The sequence below is a fragment of the Oncorhynchus gorbuscha genome, linkage group LG04 (genome assembly GCF_021184085.1).
Source record: "Oncorhynchus gorbuscha isolate QuinsamMale2020 ecotype Even-year linkage group LG04, OgorEven_v1.0, whole genome shotgun sequence".
Lineage (NCBI taxonomy): Eukaryota > Metazoa > Chordata > Actinopteri > Salmoniformes > Salmonidae > Oncorhynchus > Oncorhynchus gorbuscha.
In genome coordinates this window covers 52,432,524-52,457,149 of record NC_060176.1, presented here as the reverse complement: position 1 = coordinate 52,457,149, position 24,626 = coordinate 52,432,524, and the positions used below count along the sequence as shown (strand labels likewise).

The following is a 24,626-nucleotide window of genomic DNA, read 5'->3' as shown; positions in this document are numbered from 1 at the left end:
GATCTTAGGCTTGTGTGCAGCTGCTTTGCCATGGAATCCAATTTCATGAAGCTCCCGACAAACAGTTATTGTGCTGACGTTGCTTCCAGAGGCAGTTTGGAACTCGGTAGTGAGTGCTGCAACCGAGGACAGATGATTTCCAGCACTCAGCATTCCCGTTCTGTGAGCTTGTGTGGCCTACCACTTTGCGACTGAGCCGAATCCACTAATTTGAATGGGAGTCCAAATTGATGCTGAGGAGAGTAGAGGATCTTAATCGAATCCGTGAGGAAGATGAAAGAAGTGAAGATATGAGCGGACTATGGCCCATTATATGGGAAGTGGAGTGGTCCACTTTTGGCCATTGCCCCAGTCTGTCTATGGCAGACGTTGTGTGATTGGATCTTCCTAGACTCCACCCCCTACCAGGCATTACCCATAGTGAGAGACCGAGCAAGTAATTGAAATAGAACCACATCATGGTTGTGATCCTCTGCCCAGGTGTTGCTGATGCATGCCAGATCTTCCACGCCTGAGATTCCAAGCCGAACATTTCTGAGTTTCCAAGTTCCAAGTTGACTTGAACGCGGCAATATGCCCAATAGGCTACTTCAAACCATAATAATAATACCCTATGAAAGTGACACATTCCTACGTCATACTTCTGGGTCATGTCCCATCATCTCTTGACTAGGCTTCAAGATTATGGCCACATTCACCTGCTCAGACGTGGCATGCATCAAACAAACAGCTCTGAAGGCGCGCCAGTTTGAGTGTGGAAAGAACTGCAACGCTGCTGGGTTTTTCTCGCTCAACAGTTTCCCGTGTTTGTCAAGAATGGTCCACCACCCAAAGGACATCCAGCCAACTTGACACAACTGTGGGAAGCATTGGAGTCAACATGGGCCAGTATCTCTGTGGAACTCTTTTGACATATTGCAGTCCCTCCCCCGACGAAATGAGGCTGTTCAAAGGGGGTGCAACTCAATACTAGGAAGGTGTTCCTAATGTTTTGTACACTCATTGTATATCACAAATACAACTGCCGGAGAGTTTGTACTGTTTTATGTTTTTGTGGCAGATTTTTAAGATTGATGTGTTTGTTGGTAGTTTAATAGGCCTATGAATAGCGATTCTCGAATGATACTCCTAAATGTTGAACCAGATGGAATCAATCATTCTTATTGTTTTTTCAACTGCCAACAAAGGCATTTTAAATCGTATCAATTAATAGATGAGAAGTGGACATATATCAAATGATTTATTTCATCATGTTAATTGTATCTTTGGCATTCAAGTTGTTTGTTTAGTTGGCTCGCTGGTTGTATAGAGACAGGATCATGGTCCCTGTGGGAAGTTACACACAACTAGACAACTGAGGTACAGTTACATTTGAGCAATTGCACTGCTGATAATAGTGCCATTGCACAAATTGAATACAAATATAAATACTGGTATATGTTAGTGTATGTTCTTCTTCGTCGCTCAGGGGGAAAAGTTGTCTATACTGTTGATATTTTGTAAATCCCTTACAGTAAGTATTTAGCCATGCACGAGCCTCGGCTTGTGCGAGTCGGAATGGCTCATAGGAGCAGGAGCCTATGAGGTAGGTTGATGTACAAGTACACCCCCCAGACAGGACGCTAGTCTATCGCAGGGCCTTAGCATTAAATATCCTTAATGCTGAGTGTCAAGCAGAGATGCACCAATCCCATTACAATCTTTGGTATGACTTGGCTGGGAATTGAACTCCCAACCTTCCAGTCTCAGGACAGACACTGAAACCTAAAGGCCATTGAGTTGTGTGTTACAGTACCAGTTCAAATAATCTGATAAACAAAAGGTTTTTAGTATATTTTGCTCTCATGATTGCTGAGGTGGGGCCACGCTTTGGTAATGGGCAAGTATATTTTTCAGGACTAGCAGCACTGCTGGCATGAGGAGACGCACCAGCACACACAACACAGCCAACAGGCCTATGACTGATGAGGAGCCCTACAGAGTGAGGGTTCTGGGAGTAGGTGAAGGTGAAGAGCCACCCTGGTTTGTGAAACTTTTTGACTCTACAGCGCTTGAGTTACCGGGGGAGTATTGGCCTGTAACAACCTGGATTCCTTAATGGGTAAAAAAGTGGTATAAGGCTCCTTGAGTGGGGCTACAGATGGTGTTGAATTCAGAGAAAAGCACTCTTCATAGCTTAGGTCCTATAATATGTATTGGTCAGATAGAAAGCGAGATTGAGGGGCATCTTTGTGAAGGTATGGTGGTTGAATGAGGCTCTTTACATTGAAGATTCCCTTCGACGCTTTGCTTTCATGAACCAGAGAGACTTACAAAATCCCTGGTTTTGATGTATGAGTATAGGGAGTGATGTATGTGTATAGGGAGTGATGTATGAGTATAGGTATAACCGATGTGAAATGGCTAGCTAGCAGGGTGTGCGCTAATAGCGTTTCAATCGATGACGTCACTCGCTCTGAGATCTTGAAGTAGTTGTTCCCCTTGCTCTGCAAGGGCCACAGCTTTTATGGAGTGATGGATAACGATGCTTCGAGTGTGGCTGTTGTCGATGTGTGCAGAGGGTCCCTGGCTCGGGGCGAGGAGAGGAGAGGGACGGAAGCTATACTGTTACATAGGCAGTCTCCACTGTGTAGGTATCCAGCTCTGTCTCTGGCTTTGTGGTGAAGCTGAGGTGAGAAATTTCTCATTAGGCTTCAGGACCCGTGGACAGATAGACATGACAGATAAAGTGAGGCGCATGCAATGTGTGAGATGTGCTGGCTCAGCATACATCAGGTCAGTGGCCATCTTTAGCCTTCCATTAAGTAGCCACCGGTACAGGATGTCACACTCATCCTGTGGTTGAGGCGGAGCTCCTGCAGCCCAGAGAGGGCCCAGCGTAGGTGGTCCATAATACAGAGCTGGTTCCAGGCCACAGAGACGACAGATGTGGTAAGAGAGATGGAGATGGGCAGGGACATCAGGCCCAGGGAATCAAAGAAGACCATCAGCCCTGGGCGAGGACAGCACCAGCCCTCGGGGCAGGGGGGTGTCACAAGGCAGGCCAGGGGAGACGCACACAGCAGTATGAGACCATAGAGGCGCCACGGCATGGCTCATTAGGAGGAGTGGGGGAAGAGAAGGAGAGGGAGGAAAAAGGACAAGGCAACGTGGAGACAAGCACCAGCTGCAATCGAAAATTGAGAAACTACAGCAGCATGCACTGCATTTAATAACAAAGACAACTGTGTGTGTTACTGAGACATAGCCTAAGGCAATTTCAGAGGCAGATACAATTTGAATGTATATAATTATAAGGAAGGGGAGTCACAGATTATTCCGAGCTGTCATTCCAGTCATATGAAGCTTGGATTTAAAAAAAGATAAGACCGTGTTGATATAGTAAAAGCTAAATAAGGTTTTGGTAAAAGAGAATGTGTTCAACGACCTGATTTAAACAAAAGAAAAGTAAAGAACATGCGCTATTGTCACATTTGTCAGCGTGACCATCGTCATTGTAAATCTGTAAGAATTAGTCTTACATTCAGATACACAAAATCAAATGTATTTATATAGCCCTTCGTACATCAGCTGATATCTCAAAGTACTGTACAGAAACCCAGCCTAAAACCCCAAACAGCAAGCAATGCAAGTGTAGAAGCACGGTGGCTAGGAAAAACTCCCTAGAAAGGCCAAATCCAAGGAAGAAACCTAGAGAGGAACCAGGCTATGTGGGTGGCCAGTCCTCTTCTGGCTGTGCCGGGTGGAGATTATAACAGAACATGGCCAAGATGTTCAAATGTTCATAAATGACCAGCATGGTCAAATAATAATAATCTCAGGCAGAACAGTTGAAACTAGAGCAGCAGCACAGCCAGGTGGACTGGGGACAGTAAGGAGTCATCATGCCCGGTAGTCCTGAGGCATGGTCCTAGGGCTTAAATTCACACAGGACACCGGATAGGACAGAAGTACTCCAGATATAACAAACTGACCCTAGCCCCCCGACACATAAACTACTGCAGCCTAAATATTGGAGGCTGAGACAGGAGGGGTCAGGAGACACTGTGAATTTCAAGCAGCCGCCCATCAAAGTTTGACGATGCCTTTCAGATGCTCTATTACCTGTTTTTCTTATCCTCTTCATCCTCCAAAATGTATTCATTTTCAAGGGCAGAGAAACAACACTGAAGTCTCATAACATAAGAGAGGTAGAACCATGAAAATAGAAACACAGCAATTGTCTCTTTCAGGAGCAGACCTCCCTCAGGTAGCGTCCCGTTTACGACTAACATCCAGGTCATAGGACATCCTCCAACGTCCTGCCACTCTGAGAAGCTGCACTAAATGAAGCCTCGCCAGACCGAGACGCGGCTGTGTGCCTTCCGTACTCCCGGTAGAAAGAGTGAGAGTGCAGGAGTAGTCTATTGCAGGATTATTTAGCAACTTGTTGAAAAAGAGGGAATCTGACCCTGGTGCGAGGCTCCATCGGGGCTCATATTTCAGGATCTACAAGGTTTGCACTTGCTTTTGGGCTGTTCTGCCTTTATCTTTGATGTTTGCTCTTCGGTAAAATGGCTCTGAATAACTGGGATCAAACAATTTTTCACTTTGAAAACAAATTGGTATTTGTCAATCATTCACCCCCTTTCTGTGGTAGGATATTTTATGATCATTAAATCACAAACGTTTAAGATGGATAAATAAAGATGGAAATCGATCCTTTATTTCTACGTTTTAACTATGTTCTGTCTGGCAATGTGAACAGCCGGTGCTTACAATACTTAAAATATCCACAGGAGGGCAGCATTTTGCCTTCCTTTAAGAATCCCTGGCACAAAATCATATACAGTAGAAGTGATCTGACATGATATGAGCTTGTGTGTACAAATCAGTGTCTTGTATTCAAATACACTCATGTTCCATTTCAATGCAAAGTATATAATGTTGTTGGATTGACAGCTGTTTAAATATTGATTGAATCTTGTAAGGAAGCTAGGAGGCAAGAGGTCGAGGCTCTGGTCCCTTTCACTGGCTTTGTGTTTGGGCATGACATTACATGGTGGTGCCAGCCTCCTTGAACTGGCAAATCACCAATGTGGATATGCAGGTGACACTATGGACACATTTCCCATGTAATGTGTGAGTGGACAGAGTATTTCAAAGTTTGTTGCTGAAATATTTAGAGTATATATAATATGAACATACAACTGTAGGCACATCTGTCAATGCAGACAAAGTACATGCAGTTATGTGCAGGTCAATATAATTGTCCTTTTTCTTTTTGAAATTTGAGAACAGACATAAACCAGACAGCTTTTCTTCAAACATATTCTTGGGGAGAAATAAATGAAAATGAGGAGTATGTAATGTACATGCAGTATGCCTCATCCCTTTCTTCCAAGGCTGTTTTTACACTGTGACCAAACTTGCCAATACTACCATTCAGAGATGGCCAAACTCCATATGGCAATTTATCATGAACAACAATATATACACAAAATATTTTACTTTAATTCATATAAGAAAATCAGTCAATTGAAATAAATAAATTAGGCCTTAATCTACGGATTTCACATGACTGGGCAGGGGTACAGCCATGGGTGGGCCTTGGAGGGCATAGGCCCACCCACTTGGCAGCCAGGCCCACACACCGAGGAGCCAGGCCCAGCCAATCAGAATGGGTTTTTCTCCACAAAAGGGCAGAAATACTCCTCAGTTCAGACAGAAATACTCCTCAGCTCCCCCTCCACCTCCCCTCAGATGATTCCCAGGTGAAGAAGCTGGATGTGGAGGTCCTGGGCTGCCGTGGTTACATGTAGTCTGCGGTTGTGAGGCCAGTTGAACGTATTGCCAAATTCTCTAAAACAAGGTTGGAGGTGGCTTATGGTAGAGAAATTAACATTAAATTGTCTGGCAACAGCTCTGGTGGACATTCCTGCAGTCAGCATGCCAATTTCACGCTCCCTCAAAACTTGAGACATCTGTGGCATTGTATTGTGACAAAACTGCACATTTTAAAGTGGCCATTATTTTTCCCAGCACAAGGTGCACCTGTGTAAAGATTGATATGCCACACCTTTCAGGTAGATGGATTAGTTTGGCAAAAGAGAAATGCTCACTAACAGGGATGTGAAAAATGTGTGTACAATACATGAGAAATAAGCTTTTGGTGCGTATGGAAAATTTCAAGGATTTTTTATTTCAGCTCATTAAACATGGGACCAACACTTTAGAGGTTGCGTTTAGATTTTTGTTCTGTGTATGTTTTTGAAACACTTAATGAACATGGTGAAATCTCACTCACTGCCTGTCTTTTACACTTACAATTTCCAGAAAAACAAATATCAACAAAATCTCTATTGAAGCTGGACAAAAATAAAATAAGATCCATTACGCAAACAAAATGACCATAATGTACAGCAGAACTGAGGGTCACTGTAAAACAATCCTTAAAGGGACTCAGGAGAATTTGGGGATTTTAATTTACTTGAGTAATGTAAGTTCATTTTTAATAAAAACTTGCACTGACCTTTGTAACCACATACTCGCACCTGCAAATCACAGTTATTTTGATGTTCGGAAAAAATAGATAATGTAATACAAAAAAAGCAGCTCTACCGTCTATCCATATAGCATGAGCAAATTCTCTTCAATATTAATCCACAAAGCATCGATGTGACATGTATATAATTGTAACATTTCTAATGAAGTAAGAGAAAAAAGAGGAGTCCATTGCTAAAAGAAAATACATTTTCTCACATCAATCATTTACTGTGTTGAAATCAACTGGCCAGGTTATCGCCATAGAGTTAGCAAACAGAAATATGCTTGGCTTTCTCTCGTTCACAGAAGGTAACTTTCTTTTTTTCTGTGTGATCTACATCTTTTTAGTTAAGCTTAACTGAGCAGTACAATTTCCCAACAGTAATAACATGCAAACATCCTAAACACACTGTCTTGGTATATGTTTTGACATGTCGCTTTGAAAGCTATCAATTGATGAACAAGTCTCATATTTCACAATGACTGTTTTCTACAACAAGGAAAGTATAGGAGGAATAATTTATCAGATTTATATCAAAAAGGACAGTCAGGGCTGAAATTCCTTATGTTTTTAAGGCCTGATAGTATGCTCTTTAGACCTAATTGTACAGTATCTGTATGCTAAAAGGTATCCACAAGGTCAGATTCCACAGACAAGTTTGGCACACAGCAGCAGACGTACCCAGGGAGTTCCCTCCGCACAAGAAAAGGTTTCTCTCTCCTTTTTCTAGTTTACATGGTAGGAGCCCCAACCTATACTTAGTGGTTGGCCTTCCTCAGGTGGCAGGTGCAGACCATAGGCTGGCTGGTGCTGGAGCATTGCTGCACCTCCTCAGCCTTCTGCCCTTTGTGCTTAGGCTCCACCCTCCGTGTCTCCTTCTCCTCTACATCGTTCACTTTCTGGACCTCCTTCGGTTTGGGCTCCTTGCCCACCTTTTCCCCCACCAGCGCAGCAGAAGGGGTGCGCAGATTCTTGGAGGTTCCCTGGATCTGGACCCTCCTGGCTGAGTCAGGCCCACCGCACACCCTACTCTGGACCTCACTGGAGGATTTGACTCCTTCCGTCGTGTGGTCCATATACTTGCTGGGTGGGTTGGCAGGGGGTCTGTAGGCCTCCATCTTGCGCTTTTGGCTCATGGTAGCGGCACAGCAGATGATGAAGATCATGACGATGAGGAGGGAGGTGACCACGATGATGATCAGCATATTATCCTGGAGGAAGTCCACCACCCGGGTGACCATAAAGTCCTTGAGGCGGATCATGGTGGTGGTGATGGTGTTGGTGATGGTGCTGACCAGGGTGGGGGCTAGGGTAGTGGTGGGGGAGACGGGGGAGACATCGACGGTGGGGGACACATCGACGGTGGGGGACACATCGACGGTGGGGGAGACAGGGTGGTGGGGGCTATCAACGGGGAATATAAGATCCGTCTCCCCTACGTCACCACTGCCATCCATGGAAATGCTGTAGACCATTGGCACACGCCTGGCACAGCCATGGCCCCAGAGCATAACCAGACTCACGCATGACAGGTGAAGAATCAAGTGGTGCCTCATCTTTCCTTCAGAATCCTGTAAAGACAAGAGGGAGACTTTCAAAAGAACATTTATTAAAATTGCAGATGGTTTAGAAATGTTGTGATGTCAAATGAATGAATATTTGGGCTGATTTAAAGATGGGCTTTCATTTTCTGCCTCTGTATTACAGCAGCTACTGTTGGCCTACAACACAACTCCTTTCCTCTCAACTAAGAATGCAGCGGCAGTTGGGTTTCTAGTATTAGTATGAAGAAACATTCATCAAATGGTCTGATACAGTGCGATGAGGGATTCTGTGTCATAACTCAGAACAAAGTAGAAACAGCCCTGGTGTTGCGGATTAATCTTTTTTTAATTTCACCTTTATTTAACCAGGTCAGCCAGCTGAGAACAAGTTCTCATTTACAACTGCGACATGGCCAAGATAAAGCAAAGCAGTACGACACAAACACAGAGTTACACATAAACAAACGTACAGTCAATAACACAATAGAAAAAATCCATATACTGTGTGCGCGAGTGTAGAAGATTAGGGAGGTCAGGCAATAAATGGGTTATAGTGGCGAAACAATTACAATTTAGCATTAACACTGGAGTGAGATGTGCAGAAGATGATGTGCAAGTAGAAATACTGGGGTGCAGAGGAGCAAAAATATAAATAACAATATGGGGATAAGGTAGTTGGGTGGGCTATTTACAGATGGGCTGTGTACAAGTGCAATGATCTGTAAGCTGATGCTTAAAGCTAGTGAGGGAGATATGGGTCTCCAGCTTCAGTGATTTTTTCAGTTCGTTCCAGACATTGGCAGCAGAGAACTGGAAGGAAAGGCAGCCAATGGAGGAGTTGGCTTTGGGGGTGACCAGTGAAATGTACCTGCTGGAGAGCGTGCTACGCGTGGGTGTTGCTATGGTGACCAGTGAGCTGAGATTACGGCGGGGCTTTACCTAGCAAAGACTTATAGCTGACCTGGAGCCAGTGTGTTTGGCGATGAATATGAAGCGAGGGCCAGCCAACGAGAGCATACAGGTCGCAGTGGTGGGTAGTATATGGGGCTTTGTTGACAAAACAGATGGCACTGTGATAGACTACATCCAATTTGCTGAGTAGAGTGTTGGAGGCTATGGATGGTCAGTTTCACGAGGGTGTGTTTGTTAGCATAAGTGAAGGAGGCTTTGTTGCGAAATAGTTAGCTGATTTTAGATGCCTAATGCGAGTCTGGAAGGAGAGTTTACAGTCTAACCAGACACCTAGGTAGTTGTCCACATACTTTAAGTCAGAACCGTCCAGAGTAGTGATGCTAGACGGGCGGGCGGGTGCGGCCAGCGATCAGTTTAAGAGCATGCATTTAGTTTTACTTGGAGGCCACTGAAGCGTTGTATGGCATTAAAACTCGTCTGGCGGTTTGTTAACACAGTGTCCAAAGAAGGGCCAGAAGTATACAAAAGGGTGTAGTCTGCGTAGAGGTGGATCAGAGAATCACCAGCAGCCAAAGCGGAATCTAAGTTTAATCACTACAGAACATCCACAATATTTCTCCCATTTCACATCTTGTATTGCATCTATTTTAACTGTCTGTAGTCATTACTTATTTGGGGTGGAGTCCGTCAGTTTGAGGTTTTAATTTGCATAGAGAAGGGAGGCCACCCATCCACCACACCAAAGAGGGGAGGAAGATATATATGCCACAGGGAGCAGGGAGGCGTGGGAGACTGTGGCCTCTATATTTACACTGGGCTGCAGCAGGCTAACGACAGGTTACGGGCCAGGATCTGATGCGTTATTTCTGCTCATATGGAAGCCTGCATTCAGCCTGCCTTAGGAACGGGGTGGACTTACAGTATATGCTCTACAGACAAAGAATCAAAGAGTCTAGAGCATCTAATGCAGTTCAAATTCAGTCTGAACATCGCCTCGCAGTCCAAGCTCTCTCTAAATGTAATGTCTTTCTGCCTCTCATTTTAGCTCTGGTGAAAATATAATAAGAATATTTAGAGACTTGAAAATCAACTATTGAAGTGTTTAAAGAGGCCGGAGCTGAACTCAAGTCTGTAACCCGGCACCTTCACTGTGTCTGGAAATACATGAGGATGACTGGCTTCTAATCAGCCACTTGTTACATTCACCTTCTACTCCTTCCTGTAAATGCTGTGCCCACGTCTGATTGTGTGGTCATGAATATGCATGTACTGTAAACCACAGTCATACTAAAATGGATGGTTATCTTGATCTCCCCACCCATGCATGTGCAGTCAGGGTGGCTACAGAGGCACATGCACTCTGACTGGACCATGGTATTAACCAGCCATAATTACATCTTCAGGAATAGAATCACTGTAAGGCCCTCCACTGAAAGAGCATCTAAAGAGAATCATCTTGAATTCCTCTCTCCATCTTCACCTACAAGCTACAAGAACCACAAATAAAACAACTGTATTGGTCATGTACACAGCAGGTATAAAAGGTGCGGTGAATTAAATGCTTTTGTGCCAGTTCCATCAACATTGCAGTACAATAATCAATATCAATAATACGAGTCAAATACAAAATAACAAGTAATAGAAGAGGTAGTGTTGTAATAATAGCCTTTTATGTACACAGTATGATATACAGTATAGATACAATAGGATAATAATACTGAATGTGCTGTGTCAAAAGTGGGCAGTATCTTGGTCGCGCAGTTGAATACATAGTATATAATAGAACAGCAGAGTTGACTGTGTGCTTGTATGTAAGGGTTGGATGTATATATAATCTCTAGGGTGCAGGTTGTCTCCACGTGCTAATATTCACTAAGGTGCAGGTCTGTGCCAGGAGACCACTAGGGTTACCAATCACTTGTGTGATTGTGACTTTTTCCCCTGTAATTATTAAGACCAGCTCTCTGTAACATGCTCCATAACATCTCGTTAAAGGTTCTATCCGCTCCAGGTCTTGACTTCTCGAACTTTGAGAAATATGAGGGACTTTATGCTTATCATCTTACCGCTACACTTTTCTCAAAACATTTTCTGATGTCTTCCCTTAAAAAAGGAAGTCTACAACTGTTCGTAGATGACAAACGAAAAAGGCATGTAAGTGTGATTTCCACAAAAAGAAAACATCTCCTTCTCTGTCCGTCTCTAAACCTTAAATGGACAGGTTTGTCATCATTGTACAGTCTACAGCCAATCCAAACAACTTGATTCTTGTTATACATATTCTAACCATGAATTAAACTGAACAAAAATGTGAAAGGTCAGTACTTACAGATTGTATGTCTGGCTGGTGTCTCCTCTGGACTGAATGGTACTGGGAATCTAACAGCAGAAAAGGGGAGAGAGAGAGAGCAAGAGAGCGAGAGAGAGCGAGAGAGAGAGAGAGAGAGAGCAGAGAAGGAAATTGAGGGAGAAAGAGAGAGCTTCCAAGTTTCCACCCTTCTCCTATAACTTGAAGTATACTGAAAGTTATTTCTCCAATTGTAAAAAACAAACGCCTGCTGATTGCAGAAAGATGTCCATCCCTCTACATTTCCATATTTTCCTGCTACCTCCCCCAAATCCTCCTCTCCTTGCAGAGGGACATTGGTGGATGCTCACATACTTTGGTGGATGCTTTGGTCAGTCTAGAGAGGGGGGACAGTTAGGGGCTGCCATACTGAATACATTTTCCTTGCCTGCTCCTAAACATTGCATATGATGGGAGATATTGATGAGGGGGACTGGGACATCTTTGTCCACTACTAATATATACTTCTAATTATTCACAATCCCTGATTCACTGGTTCATGTGGCAATCCTGAATGTTGAGCAATGAGGTCAAATACAATACAAATTCTGCTCTGGTGTTGTAGATGTTAGTGCAGTGCAATATGTGAGGGACTTTATTATCAAAGATGAAAATAAAACACATCCCCCTTACCTTCACTCATAGTCGAATCAGTATTCTCTAAAATGGAAAATAACGCTTATTCTTTGTACATTTTGAAGGTTAGGGGGTATTTTAGTTCTCCACAGGGCGAGTCCCTATGTTTCTCTGCCTCCCACGGAATCCTCTAATTACGTGCTCCAGATTACAGCCCGTCTCCACACGGCCTACAGGACCAGCTCACAGGCAGAGGGCCCGTCTTTCATCATGTCGCACATACAAATCTAACATATAAACTTTATGGTCTGCTATAAACACATACCTCAGTGCTCACATCCCTGCTGTTGCTGCAGGGCTTTTGTTCTGCCCACGGCTGTTTGGAGCACCTCGTGGTGCAGCCTTGCCATAAAAAGATTTAAAATCATAGATTGAACAACTCAGTTAAAGATATTTTTTTTCTCCCCCTATTGATTTATTTTCTGAAGGTTTTGTTCATTAAGTACAGGGAAGGTCAGTTGTACACTTGCTTGGCCATAGTGATAGATTTGTATTTCTCAAGAGTAATGCTGAAAGTTAATGCTTTTTCTGTATGAGAACAAAACATTTGCTATGTAGTTGACAGACTCAAAACTCTAGTGTGGTATAGATTGTGAGTTTGACCAGTGTTACAAGCCTCTGTCAAGGTCTGGGATGGAGATGAGTGAGGTTGTCCCCGTCCTCTGCTTGACATCAGGGTTACGTTGCGTTTGGGACGTCTGGATCTCCCCTGGCCTCAAGCAGTAGTACTGGTGGGGACCGTTGCACACCATCTCTGCCCCTGTAGCTGCTGGCCCGTGTCTGTACCTGTTGCCCCTCAGCTTGGTCAGGATGACGGTGCCGACGATAAACAACGTCATTGGTGATCAGGCTGAGACCTACCAGTCACTGGATGTCCTGGATAATTTTGACATCCATTCTGTGGAGAAGTTGATGGCAGTGGTAGGGTAGGGGGTTGGATGCAGGGTTGTTGAGATGGGGGTTCGTTTACTGCGCAAAGTGGTGTGGGCGATCTCAGTCTCATGGCCCGTCTCAAAGGTTTCAGTTCTCATTGTTTGCTGGGTTACGGAGACAATTGTGTTTTCTGGCAGGTCTTTGGTGAGGGCTACAAGGGGCGTTGTTTGATGTGGTAGCTCAGACAGGTTCGGAGTCTATGGGTTGCTACCTCCCTGTAGACATTTTGAGACAGCCTTGCTTGAGAGAAGCAGCAGTAAAACAAGAGCTGGACATCTCCCAGGCCTTGGGGGAAATAGTGGAAATCTGTAAAGTGAAACGACAACAGCAAATATTGAGACTGAGTTGAGCAACTGTTTCCTTGCACACAGACATTCATCACAAGCACCAAACTTTGAGACATAAATGTGCCCAATTCAAACCATGTTATGAGAACGTGATGATTAACTTGTTGTTCTGTAATATATTATGATACATTCAGAACACTGCACTGCCAAGCACAATTACCCAGTACTTGCAATATGCATTTGCTTCATATTTAAGCTCATGTGTTGCTCATCAACATTACATCACTTGAGCCTCTGGAATGACATCCATTTCCTTTACAAAGAATATCAGTGACTGAAATAATCATCTGATACAACCACATGTCAATCTATCCCATCAGTGATGTTGCAATGTTCCCTCAGCATTTCAGACAAAACCAAAGAAATCAAGAAGTGGAGACTTTTTTAAAAACATTGACAAATGTCAAACTGACATGAGGAATGTGGGTATGGTTTCATACAGAAGTTTCACACAATGAAAGCAAGAATCTCCTGATAAAGAATAACAAGTCTGCGAGAAAACACTAAATACCTTGGCATATCTCAGATATCTGTTTGAAGATGGCCAAGTCACGTTTGTTTCTTGCAGTCCTCTGCCTCACCCATGAACTCGACACCAGATGACAACCTTTTAATTTCTTTATTAATTTTTCTGATAATCAATGAGTTGTTGATACATGAAGCAGGAGAAATTAACAAAAATGTTGAACAGACCTCCACAAGAGGCTGAATTATTGTTCGTTTTTCTTCTGTAATTCATTTAGCTCTTTTTGTCTCTATAATACCGGTGACAGAATGGAGATTCTGTTCTGTCATGATGCATTATGGCAAGGGCAGGGAACGCAGACAAGAGGAAACATTTAAAACCCACCATAAACAAACACCCTCTTTCAGCTCAAAAACAAAACAAATGAATGAGAAAAGTACAAAGAAAAATACAATTACATGGTCATGTTATTTACAAAGCTTTCAATCATATTCTAGGCCTTTATTTCAAAACATCACATACATCTCTACATATTTCACCAACCTACCGTGTCCCTTTGAATCGCTATTCACTAATATACCAAACACCACAGCTCTCACTGCCTTGTGTGGTCCAAGGAGGCCCAGGAGAAGCACTGATGTACATACAGGACACAAGACCCAAGACAACCTCCCCTGGCCCATCCATATCTCTGTGTCCAATTGCATCCATGGTTATAATCTTAGATACTTGGATTCCAAGATGGATTGATGAAAACGTACATTTCAGTGCTTTCTAGTCACTCAGGCAGCCCATTCACTCCCTATCCTGCTAAATAACTCCCACCATTCTCAAACCCAGTCTTCCATAAGCACTTCCTGTGCACACCTCTACGGCACTTTCTGATCTATTCAGTGGTAACAAACTTTAAAGGCTAATATTATACCTTAACCCACCCCGCCTGGAAAATAGCATGACAACAGAACCTAGTGTATTATCGTAGTTGGCAACACCATCAAATATTCAGATGATCCAAACGACTCCTTGTTCCTCTGATTCTCTAGTGACGTGACAGAGTATTTAAGGGTAGCTATTTAAAATTCTGCTAAGGAAGTACATAGTGGGATATCTGCAATGGGACAGCCGGAGAAGGAAGCAAGACTAAAACATACAGTATTTAAATTACTATCATCACCACCACACCATCTAATTCTGTTATCATAGGCCAGAACCTTGGTCACACCCTACGGTGAATCCATTTAATATCCAAAATCCCTCTCACATTCCCTATCTGGGGAAACAAAAAACGCCATCAAGGCCAAAGTAATACGAGGCACATATTCGCACATCCTGAAAGCCTTGCCTCTCCACGTTACATCTTGTCGTCCGTTGTCAACCAACAGAGGTTCAAAGCAGGATCAAATTGTTTTAGTTTCAGACACACCTGTCACTCACTCTGGTCAGCTGTACAGATATGGGCCAATGAGATGGTGAATAGTGAGCATCCTAGCACACGGACCCTGAACACAAGGGCATGGTTCAACATTGGGGTTTATGACTGCACAAACGACACAAACACCTCAAGAGGCAGAACAAGTCTGATATACTACTAAAAGCATGTGGAAATGTTAACCAGCGACATAACCCACAATTCCATTGGTCCTTCTCTGGGCAGCACACAGGTCATTGCCACACGAACCTGTACGAAAGAAGCACCCCAGGTGACTGCATGTCATGAGTCAGTAGCACTGTGATTTACAGTGCAGAGCTTACAGTACATACATACCATCTGTGTCACAGGGCCAGAGGGAGGGGGGACATACTGACAAACTATGACAAATTTCTGTTTCATAAGACTGGAACTAACGATGTTGATCAGTGGTCACCGAAATGATTGAAAATGATTTTTGGATTGGGGCATGTGCATTGTAAACTCCAAACAAGAACCCTGTTTACGGTGAAATCTAAAGGCTACGAGAAGTACAGATGACATCTAACCTGTCATATTTTATCTAGTTCACTAATACCCTTTCTGTTCCTGTGACACAAAATAGATGGAGATGATGAAAACGTTGTTCAAGTTGTTTACTGCGATAGATACGTACGTTATAGAAGGTATCAAATGATATGAAAGGACTGTTTGCTGCTTGCTTAGTAAGACAAGCTAGAGACCAAAGCAGCAGAATTGATCTCGAGTAGAATATCTATTGCATGCATCAACTCTGGTCAGGCGATGTTAGCAAGTGTAGACCGTGGTCCCCGTTACGATGTAGTCCACTAAGAGGGGAGAGTTGAGGTTCAGGAAAAAGAAAAAAGGCAACCTTTCACACAACACTTACAGCATGAATCATGTCACCACTTGTACACCTCAGTACTTCTGTTGTCTTTGATATCTAAACGCTCTATGATACATCAGGATCAATTTCTCTGCGTGTTTAGTGGTCTGTCAGTCAGTTTCTCATTGATGGATTGTTGAAATCCCGCTCCTTGCATTACCGGCGTATTGCATTGTCCCTTATAGTTCGGATTTTGAATCTTCCCAGAAAACAAACGAAAAAAAGATATACTGTCAAGGTGGTGTGTAAACAAAACTGCTTAAAAATTTGGCAAGATAAGAAGTTGGGGGTATTGGGGAGACAAAATACTGATACCTACATATAAAAACATAGGAGCTGTTCACATTGGAATTTTCTTGGTCACAATCTTAAAAGGAATATGTCAGAATTTTCATACAAACAAAACTAAACTGCCGCTTATTAAAAGGAATGGTTTGCCATATTTCATCTGTTTTATCTGAGGGTTAGGGGCTGGCTAAGAAAAAAGTTAATCTCGGAATGTTGCTTGGGATCGTTACTAGGCAGGTTTCAGGCGGAACACTCGTCTAGATTGACCGTGACGTGTCCCGCCCACCTCCCAGCCAACGGATCGTCCTGAATTGTGGCGGGGCGAAGGGAGGATCCTTAAATGGCAATCTTGGACATCTGCTCCTCGAGTTGGATGATTCGCTTCTCCTGACTGCTGACCAGGTCCTTGAGGGATTTGATTTCTTTCAAGATCTCTTCCAGCTTGCCTTCGTTTTTCTGAGGAATACAGAGAAAGGAGCAAGACATAAGATACCCTTTCTGGAGTGGTTTGTGCCAGTCCCCCCCGTTAGGTTTGTTACATTGTCATCTAAAAACCAACATACACTTTTTATATCCACTGAATTTCCCCAGATCCTTATTAAATCCTCACATCAGAGTCTATCCCTGCCGTCTGCTCTGCAGGCAGGGCTCTAGTACCCTGTGGCACCCTGGAGGTTAACATGGCGTGCCTGCCCAGTCTACTATGATTACAGGCCAGAGCTGCAGATAGAAGCTGAGGACAGGGCTGGGTCCCACACGGGCATCTGTGTTGTGGATGAGGTAGGGCAGGACGCCCAGAGCACTCTGCCTCTGGGCGGGCAGGGGGGGGTGACTTCTAGTAACCACCTTGTGAAGTCAGGCAGCCGCCCCCTTCTAAATCACACCCTGCCAACATAGAGCCCACAGAGTTCATTTTCATCTGGCGTTAAGGCAGCGCTAGTGTCAAACGCATGTTAGTTTGCAATTTTGTCATGTAAAACTGTCACACTGGCATTTTCTAGCCCTAAAGCCATGTTCAGCAATTCACCAGTCTTCTATCAGCTCCCTGCTCACTCAGATGGGGTAGAAATGATCCAGAATGCTCATTTCAGGCAGCGCTGATAAGGATATTTAGGACCAACCAAATGCTGGTTTTAGCAGTAACGCAGTGGTTATGTCATGAAGTGTGACCGTGGAAACGCAGCCTATCCAGCCGTGACGCACACTGCCCATATGAACATGGAACAAGAGTAGCTTACTGTGCTTTTGGTGCCCGTTTACTGTTTACCACCATTTTGTTTTATTTGATTATAAACCAAGTACAGCCTCCCCTCTCAATGAAGGCTTTTTCTTTGTCTGCCCAATGCAATCACGAAAAAGTCAAGACTGTCAATAAAGGGTTTGGCTCCTGAGACCGCTTGGAAATAAATCTTAGTCACCAAAGCTTTATTAAAATATCAAGTTTGTTAAGAGTAATACGGTGAGCTGACATTCCCTTTTATCTATGCATTGTAGGCAGACCCACATTTGCCATGCCGGTCCCACCCATGATGCAGGCTGTGTGTCCATGCCCCTCACGAAAAGAGATGAGAATTTCTACTTTTTTCTATAAGCTGTAAAAATGGCTAGTTTTCCATTTCATATGTTCAAAAAGCCAAGCCCTCCCTTAGGCCTACTATAGTAAAGGCAGATTCAACAGCAATGTCTGTCTTGTTCATCCTGCCGATTTTATGACAATTACATTTACATTTATTCATTGTTGTTTACAAAAAAAATCAAAAAATGATCGCTTGTTTTTCATAAAATGAAATTACAACACTGTTGATTCACCTTCCTGGAATTATGGTGACAACGTCTGTGGCACGCTTGTGATGCAACTTCTGGAGATGTGTGAATGCGATCTGACCTCCAAGATGGTTGTGATCATGTTCATAAAACAGGCATATTTGGGAGCATTATAAAGGTGAGTGGACATTCTCCCTTTCTCTTTATATTGGATCTTTGTCCAGCTACTGTGAGAAGTTTGGATGTGTGTAAAACCCTCCATAGTCTGCTTTGTTTTAATATTATATGACCATGGAAAGCAATGATGGTGCCTGTTAGTGTATTTAGACAGCCTATTTAAAAACAAGTCGTTCCAATTTGTTTAGAATTTGATTCAAATCATTTGCTCTTTTTAGTGAATTTAATCTTGCTTATTGACAACATTTGGCACATCCATGCTCAGCCATAATGCAATTGACACTAATTCTATGCATTTATTTCCACATTGAAGCTACACAATTACTTAGAACAATGTGGACTGCAAACAGGTTCAATTTCACATATTTATATGGGATAGGTCTACATTGTTATTTTGTTTCTGTAAGCTGTTCAGCAAACTGTAAATGGACTAACATTGTAATTTCAGTTGATTCTCAGGCAATACATTAAAAAAACACAAATACACAACTTGAAGCAACCACACTATTTAGCCATGTAGCACGTTCTGATTTGCCAGTGAGGGGCCAAGATTCGACACACCTATAACTTGTTTATTCATCAAAACCCAGCCCTTTCGCGTCAGAGCCGATAATTGTGCTTGTGAAAATAGCGCAACTATTTTAGCTAACACCCCTGGACCTATAGTGCTACCGCCCAGCACTTAGATTGACCACTGCATTAGGCAGTGGTGTAAAGTACATATGCTAGTACTTTAAAATATTTTAATATTTTTTGGAGTATCTGTACATTACTTTTACTTCGCTACATCCTTAAAAATTACATCTTTTTACTCCATACATTTTTCCTGACACCCATAAGTACTCATTATATGTTGAATGCTTAGCAGGACAGAAAAGGTCCAATTCACACTTACCAAGAGAACATCCCATGTCATCTCTACTACCGGCAAACTCACTGAACAAATGCTTCGATTCAGAATGATCTGAGGGATAGAGTGTGCCCCTGGCTATCCACAAATAAAAAACTATTGTGCCATCTGGTTTGCTTAATAAGGAATTTGAAATGATTTATACTTTTGATATTAAAGTACATTTTTGCAATTCCATTTACCCTTGATACTTAAGTAGTTTTTACTGGGGTGACTCACTTTTATTTAACCAGGTAGGCTAGTTGAGAACACCTTTATTTAACCAGGTAGGCTAGTTGAGAACACCTTTATTTAACCAGGTAGGCTAGTTGAGAACACCTTTATTTAACCAGGTAGGCTAGTTGAGAACACCTTTATTTAACCAGGTAGGCTAGTTGAGAACACCTTTATTTAACCAGGTAGGCTAGTTGAGAACACCTTTATTTAACCAGGTAGGCTAGTTGAGAACACCTTTATTTAACCAGGTAGGCTAGTTGAGAACACCTTTATTTAACCAGGTAGGCTAGTTGAGAACACCTTTATTTAACCAGGTAGGCTAGTTGAGAACAAGTTCTCATTTACTTTCACCTGATTCATTTCCTATTAAGGTATTTTTACTTTTGCTCAAGTATTGGGTATTTTTCCCACCACTGGCATTAGGTTTGTTAGAATAGAGCATTCCATGTTCCTAGCTGCAATGTGCCAAGGCCAGGGCTGAACTAAAGGCCATTAATGACTATGTGTCAGTGAAGGACAGGGTAGGCATGGTGATCATCAGACTAGTCCTGAGAAAGCACTGTAATCATACTTACTGTAGTGTTGGTATACTGATCCAGTCTGGTGTCAACTTTCACTCACATTGCACATACCAGATGCCAGGATATTCTTCTGTGAGTAGTACTTTGTTCACTGAATTGTATGCACACAAGATTGTAACAGTCTCTAGCATACAACCCAGGCAGAGTCCTCCCAGAGAGAAAGAGAGACAGCAGTACTCACTATGGATGGAGTGGATGAGGCAGACTTGTTGACTGTGCCCGTGTTCTCCGCATTCTTGCTCAGCTTGTTGTCCAGGATGTTCTTCTTGACCACCTTGAGGTCGCGGTTCTTGCCAGGGACGTAACCGTTCTTCAAGGAAATGAGGATGGGCTCGCCGTTCCTCCCCTCGAACCAATCCTCCGCCTCAATGGCACAGTCTGGTCCTGCCGTGTCTGGGTACAGGTCGTCCTGAAACAGGTCAGACTGCAGGGAGAGAGAAAGAAGGGTATAGAGACAGCTGTTCGAGAACACTGGACCAAATGCATATAATAGAGCCTGGCCTCAAAACAGAGTTAAATGTGGCATTGATTGTTAGAATCATTCATATATATTGAGTGTCTCTAGATCAGAATGAAGAAGCTCACCTTTCTTGGCACAGTCATGATGATCGGTTCACACTTCCTTTCGTGCAGTTTATAAAACCTGTCAACATAGGTCAAAGCAGCATATTATCCACAACATCATATAACAGACCTACTGTCTAACATCCTTTCACACACCGCAGCCCAGCCGAATGCACTTCTACTTCCATGACACTGGCAATACTCTCAGGGCAGCCTCAGTAAACATGGAGCTGTATAAAGGCATGGTACATGATTCTGATTGGCAGGGCCTGAGGTAAACACAGACGAGAGAGCTCCCATTTAACATCTGGTTCAGTGCTGCCTCCTGGTGGACATAGCTGGCCAATAGCTTCACATCACAAGTCATGTCTTCCTCTTAGACTCTCATCATAGACCCAGCGAAGCACCAAAACACCTGGTTCGACTAGACATTGCTGAAATGAATCAGGGGTGTGCCCATCAAAGCATAATATCCAGATGAGCAGCCATAAAATTGCTGATCCGTTTCCTTATCCAGCGAGCCGTACCTGGCGATCTCACACTTGTTGACGTCCAGGCCTCTCTTGGGCATGTATCCCATTCCCCTCTGGGGCTCCTTGGTGGTGAAGGTGCTGAGGTAGTGGACAAATGGGGCTTCGTCCGTGATCTCAAAGTAGCGAATGCTGCTGTCACCCTACAAACCAGAAATAAGGTAACAGCCTTTTAGTGTTTGGAACAGTACGACGTTTTAGTAATGCCTTTACAGCTAACAATTCATCATGCCTAACTTCATGGATCAGAGACCTGTTGTAAGTTACATGCACAGCAGATCAACTGGATGTGTATGTAACATTTGCCGCAAAAAACTCCACTCACCTTACCACACAGATAAACCACAGAGGTATCTGGGTCATAGAAGGGCAAGAGGACTCCATTGCTGGTGTCCATCTCATGCACTGAGATCGCCTCATCCATGGCTTGCTGTAAATTAAACATCGACAGTCAGTTACGGAGCAGTGCAATAAAATATTTAAAATCAGGGCTGCGTCACAAATGCCACCCTATTCCCTATATAGTGCCCCTATGAGCCCTGGTCAAAAGTAGTCCACTATAAAGGGAATACAGTGTCATTTGGGACAAAACCCAGGAGTAGTGATGGTGAGGAGGACGAGGTGACCCACCGGGTTCCACAGGGCTAGCTGTCTCTCACTCATACGGCTGAAGCCTGTGGTGAACACGTTCCCGTCCGACAGGAAGATGGCCCTCATGGGCCGCGCCCCCTCATGTGCCTTCTCCTTCTCCTGTGACAGAGGGTTCAACAGTCAAGATACTGGGGGTACATCCTAAATCAACTCCTCAAAGAGATCCCTTTCAAATTAGGAAAAGAGTAGTCTCCCTTAGGCAGATGGGTCGCCTCCCACAATGTTTCCAATGTTCCAGCATACACGTCAGCACTTAATGTAATAAAACGTCAGTTTGGCATAGAGGAACGACGTCACTGTACCCACTTCTTACCCACATCCCAACACAAAATAGTAGCTAGCAAGATGGAGGTTATTTTTAATGAGTGCATTTTTAAAGTGTCTAGTTCGCATCAACTACCTTCAGTAACACCACCGCAAAAGGTTTTGCCTGCAAACTTTAGTTTCGAATCATGACATTCTGGCAGGACTCAACCCAAAATTGTTTCTCTCTCAAAGTTACCAAAAGAGTCTGTCATATCTACCAGACCCTAGTCACTGTTGTTGCCTAGGGCTGGGTTTACTAAACTAGGCAAATGGTAACGAGTTGTTGAGATGAGTGGAAACATTAGTAAGGTTGCAAAACTCCAGTAATTTTCCCAAAATGTCCAGGTTTATCAGAATTCCCAGGAGGAGGATTCCCAGATTTCCTACTTATTCCAGTAATATTCCAACCGGGATTTCAGGAAAAGATTTAATTTGACCACCCTATAGAGCAGCAGATTTGTTTGTGAAAAGTCCTGTCAGTGGTAGAGTTGAATACTGGTAAGCGGTATCCCGGGACTTCCCGACCAACTCCTTCCAGTTTTCCTAGAAAAATGATCGCAGTCCTGTGGACCAATATTCTAAAATGTTTATGCAAAAATACAAAACTTGCGCTTGCGAATAATTTTGCACGCCCAATTTTTCCGTTTTTGATTTGTTAAAAAAGTTTGAAATATCCAATAAATGTCGTTCCACTTCATGATTGTGTCCCACTTGTTGTTGATTCTTCACAAAAAAATAGTTTTATATCTTTATGTTTGAAGCATGAAATGTGGCAAAAGGTCGCAAAGTTCAAGGGGGCCGAATACTTTCGCAAGGCACTGTATATACACACACTCGCAAGACACACACATATATACACACACATACGTACACACACACACATACATGTACACGCATATAATATATATATATATATAGTCTTGCGAGCCTTTTAACTGTTTGAGGTTGTGGACAGGTGTCTTTTATACTGATAACAAGTTCAAACAGGTGCTATTAATACAGGTAACAAGTGGAGGACAGAGGAGCCTCTTAAAGAAGTTACAGGTCTGTGAGACCCATAAATCTTGCTTGTTTGTAGGTGACCAAATACTTATTTTCCACCAAAATTTGCAAATAAATTCATTAAAAATCCTACAATGTGATTTTCATCTTTTTAAGTGGGAGAACTTGCACAATTGGTGGCTGACTAAATACTTTTTTGCCCCATTGTATACATAGTCTTGCGAGTGTGCATAGTGTCTGTAGAACTTTTAGGATCCGAGGGCCCATGCCAAATCTTTTCAGCCTCCTGAGGGGGAAGAGGCGCTGCCGTGCCCTCTTCATGACTGTGCGGATGTGTGGACCATGTTAATTAAGTCCTTAGTAAGACTACAAACATGAGTTGTCAAACTATTTTAGCCTTAAAATGTCAATTATCTAAATGTGTGAACTTACATATTGGCATATTGTAGCTTAGAACCTATTTTACATCTGAGGTTTTTGTGTTGTGTCCAACATCAGTTGAGACACAGCATGTTCTTTAATAAAGGGTAGGCATCATGTTTGGCTGATAAATGTACCAAAATGGGAATAAAATTAAAATTTCAACATTCAAATGTTTTAGATAATTTACTTTAAAAAAGGTAAAACAATTATATTATTTTTGTTTAAAAAATCTATATATATATATTCAAGAAATGATCAAATGGCTTTTAAAATGACAAACAGTTGATCTTTTACAGCGATGAGGACATGGATGTCTCATGGTATGGTATGCAAAATGGGTTAACTTTGAGCACCTCTTATCTCCTGCATGTTTTAGCATTCAGGTCTAAAATCACTGACCACTTCTTCCATGGGCAAACATATGGAAAGTTGTTTAAATCAAAAGGGATGCTGTCAAAAAAGTGATTGAATTCAAATGTACTTACCCAATAATAAAAGCGAGTGAACGAATCTTGACTAATCAGATTCGTGGGATTTGATCAATCGTGGCGCTATCCATGGTGCTGAATCAACACTACTAGGCCTATTCACTTGTTTGTTTAGCGGAGAATCGGATATGTTCCCTGTGACAAAGTCACCACAATAAGCGGGTTGGGCCGACCAACCAGTGCTCCCGCACATTGGCTAACCGGGCTATCTGCATTGTGTCCCGCCACCCACCAACCCCTCTTTTACACTACTGCTACTCTCTGATCATCATATATGCATAGTCACTTTAACCATATCTACATACTACCTCAAAATCAGCCTGACTAACCGATGTCTGTATGTATATAGCCTGTCTTTTTACTGTTTTATTTCTTTACTTGCCTATTGTTCACCTAATACCTTTTTTGAACTATTGGTTAGAGCCTGTAAGTAAGCATTTCACTGTAAGGTCTACCTACACCTGTTGTATTCAGCACACGTGACAAATAAACATTGATTTGGTTATCATAAAGTAAAAACAGCAACAATCTTCCGAAATTCCCCTGATAGCCAGGTGCAAGGGGAGCGAAAAGGGCCAACAAGCTGGCTGACATCGTTCAGTCAAAGCTCCACTAAAACCAAATGTAGTTTTCACTAGGTTGTAGGGTAATAACCTCAATATTTTAGGCCTTCATATAAACTAGGCTACAACAAGAAACC

At 42.9% G+C, this 24,626-nt stretch overlaps 2 protein-coding genes across 2 annotated transcripts in view; both read right to left on the bottom strand.

The window, feature by feature from the left end:
• Positions 1-6,160: 6,160 nt before the first annotated feature.
• tmem119a (transmembrane protein 119a) lies at positions 6,161-11,393 on the bottom strand. The gene is made up of 2 exons (XM_046345277.1): positions 11,312-11,393; positions 6,161-8,097 (listed from the first exon to the last, which is right to left on the bottom strand). Exon 2 carries the CDS (start codon positions 8,080-8,082, stop codon positions 7,285-7,287), a length of 798 nt encoding a protein of 265 aa, XP_046201233.1. The 5' UTR covers positions 8,083-8,097; positions 11,312-11,393; the 3' UTR covers positions 6,161-7,284.
• A 2,459-nt stretch (positions 11,394-13,852) lies between these two features.
• Positions 13,853-24,626, bottom strand: part of LOC124034257 (coronin-1C-A) — a 54,215-nt gene continuing 43,441 nt past the window's right edge. The window contains exons 6-11 of the mRNA XM_046347188.1: positions 21,687-21,806; positions 21,382-21,486; positions 21,054-21,199; positions 20,548-20,605; positions 20,144-20,386; positions 13,853-16,770 (exon numbers count right to left, since the gene is read on the bottom strand). Coding sequence (XP_046203144.1) covers positions 16,651-16,770; positions 20,144-20,386; positions 20,548-20,605; positions 21,054-21,199; positions 21,382-21,486; positions 21,687-21,806 — 792 coding nt within the window. The 3' untranslated portion in view covers positions 13,853-16,650. The remainder of the gene's footprint in view (positions 16,771-20,143; positions 20,387-20,547; positions 20,606-21,053; positions 21,200-21,381; positions 21,487-21,686; positions 21,807-24,626) is intronic.

Excerpts from the sequence above, each read along its gene's own strand:
- tmem119a (XM_046345277.1), bottom strand. The coding sequence starts at position 8,082 with ATGAGGCACCACTTGATTCTTCACCTGTCATGCGTGAGTCTGGTTATG.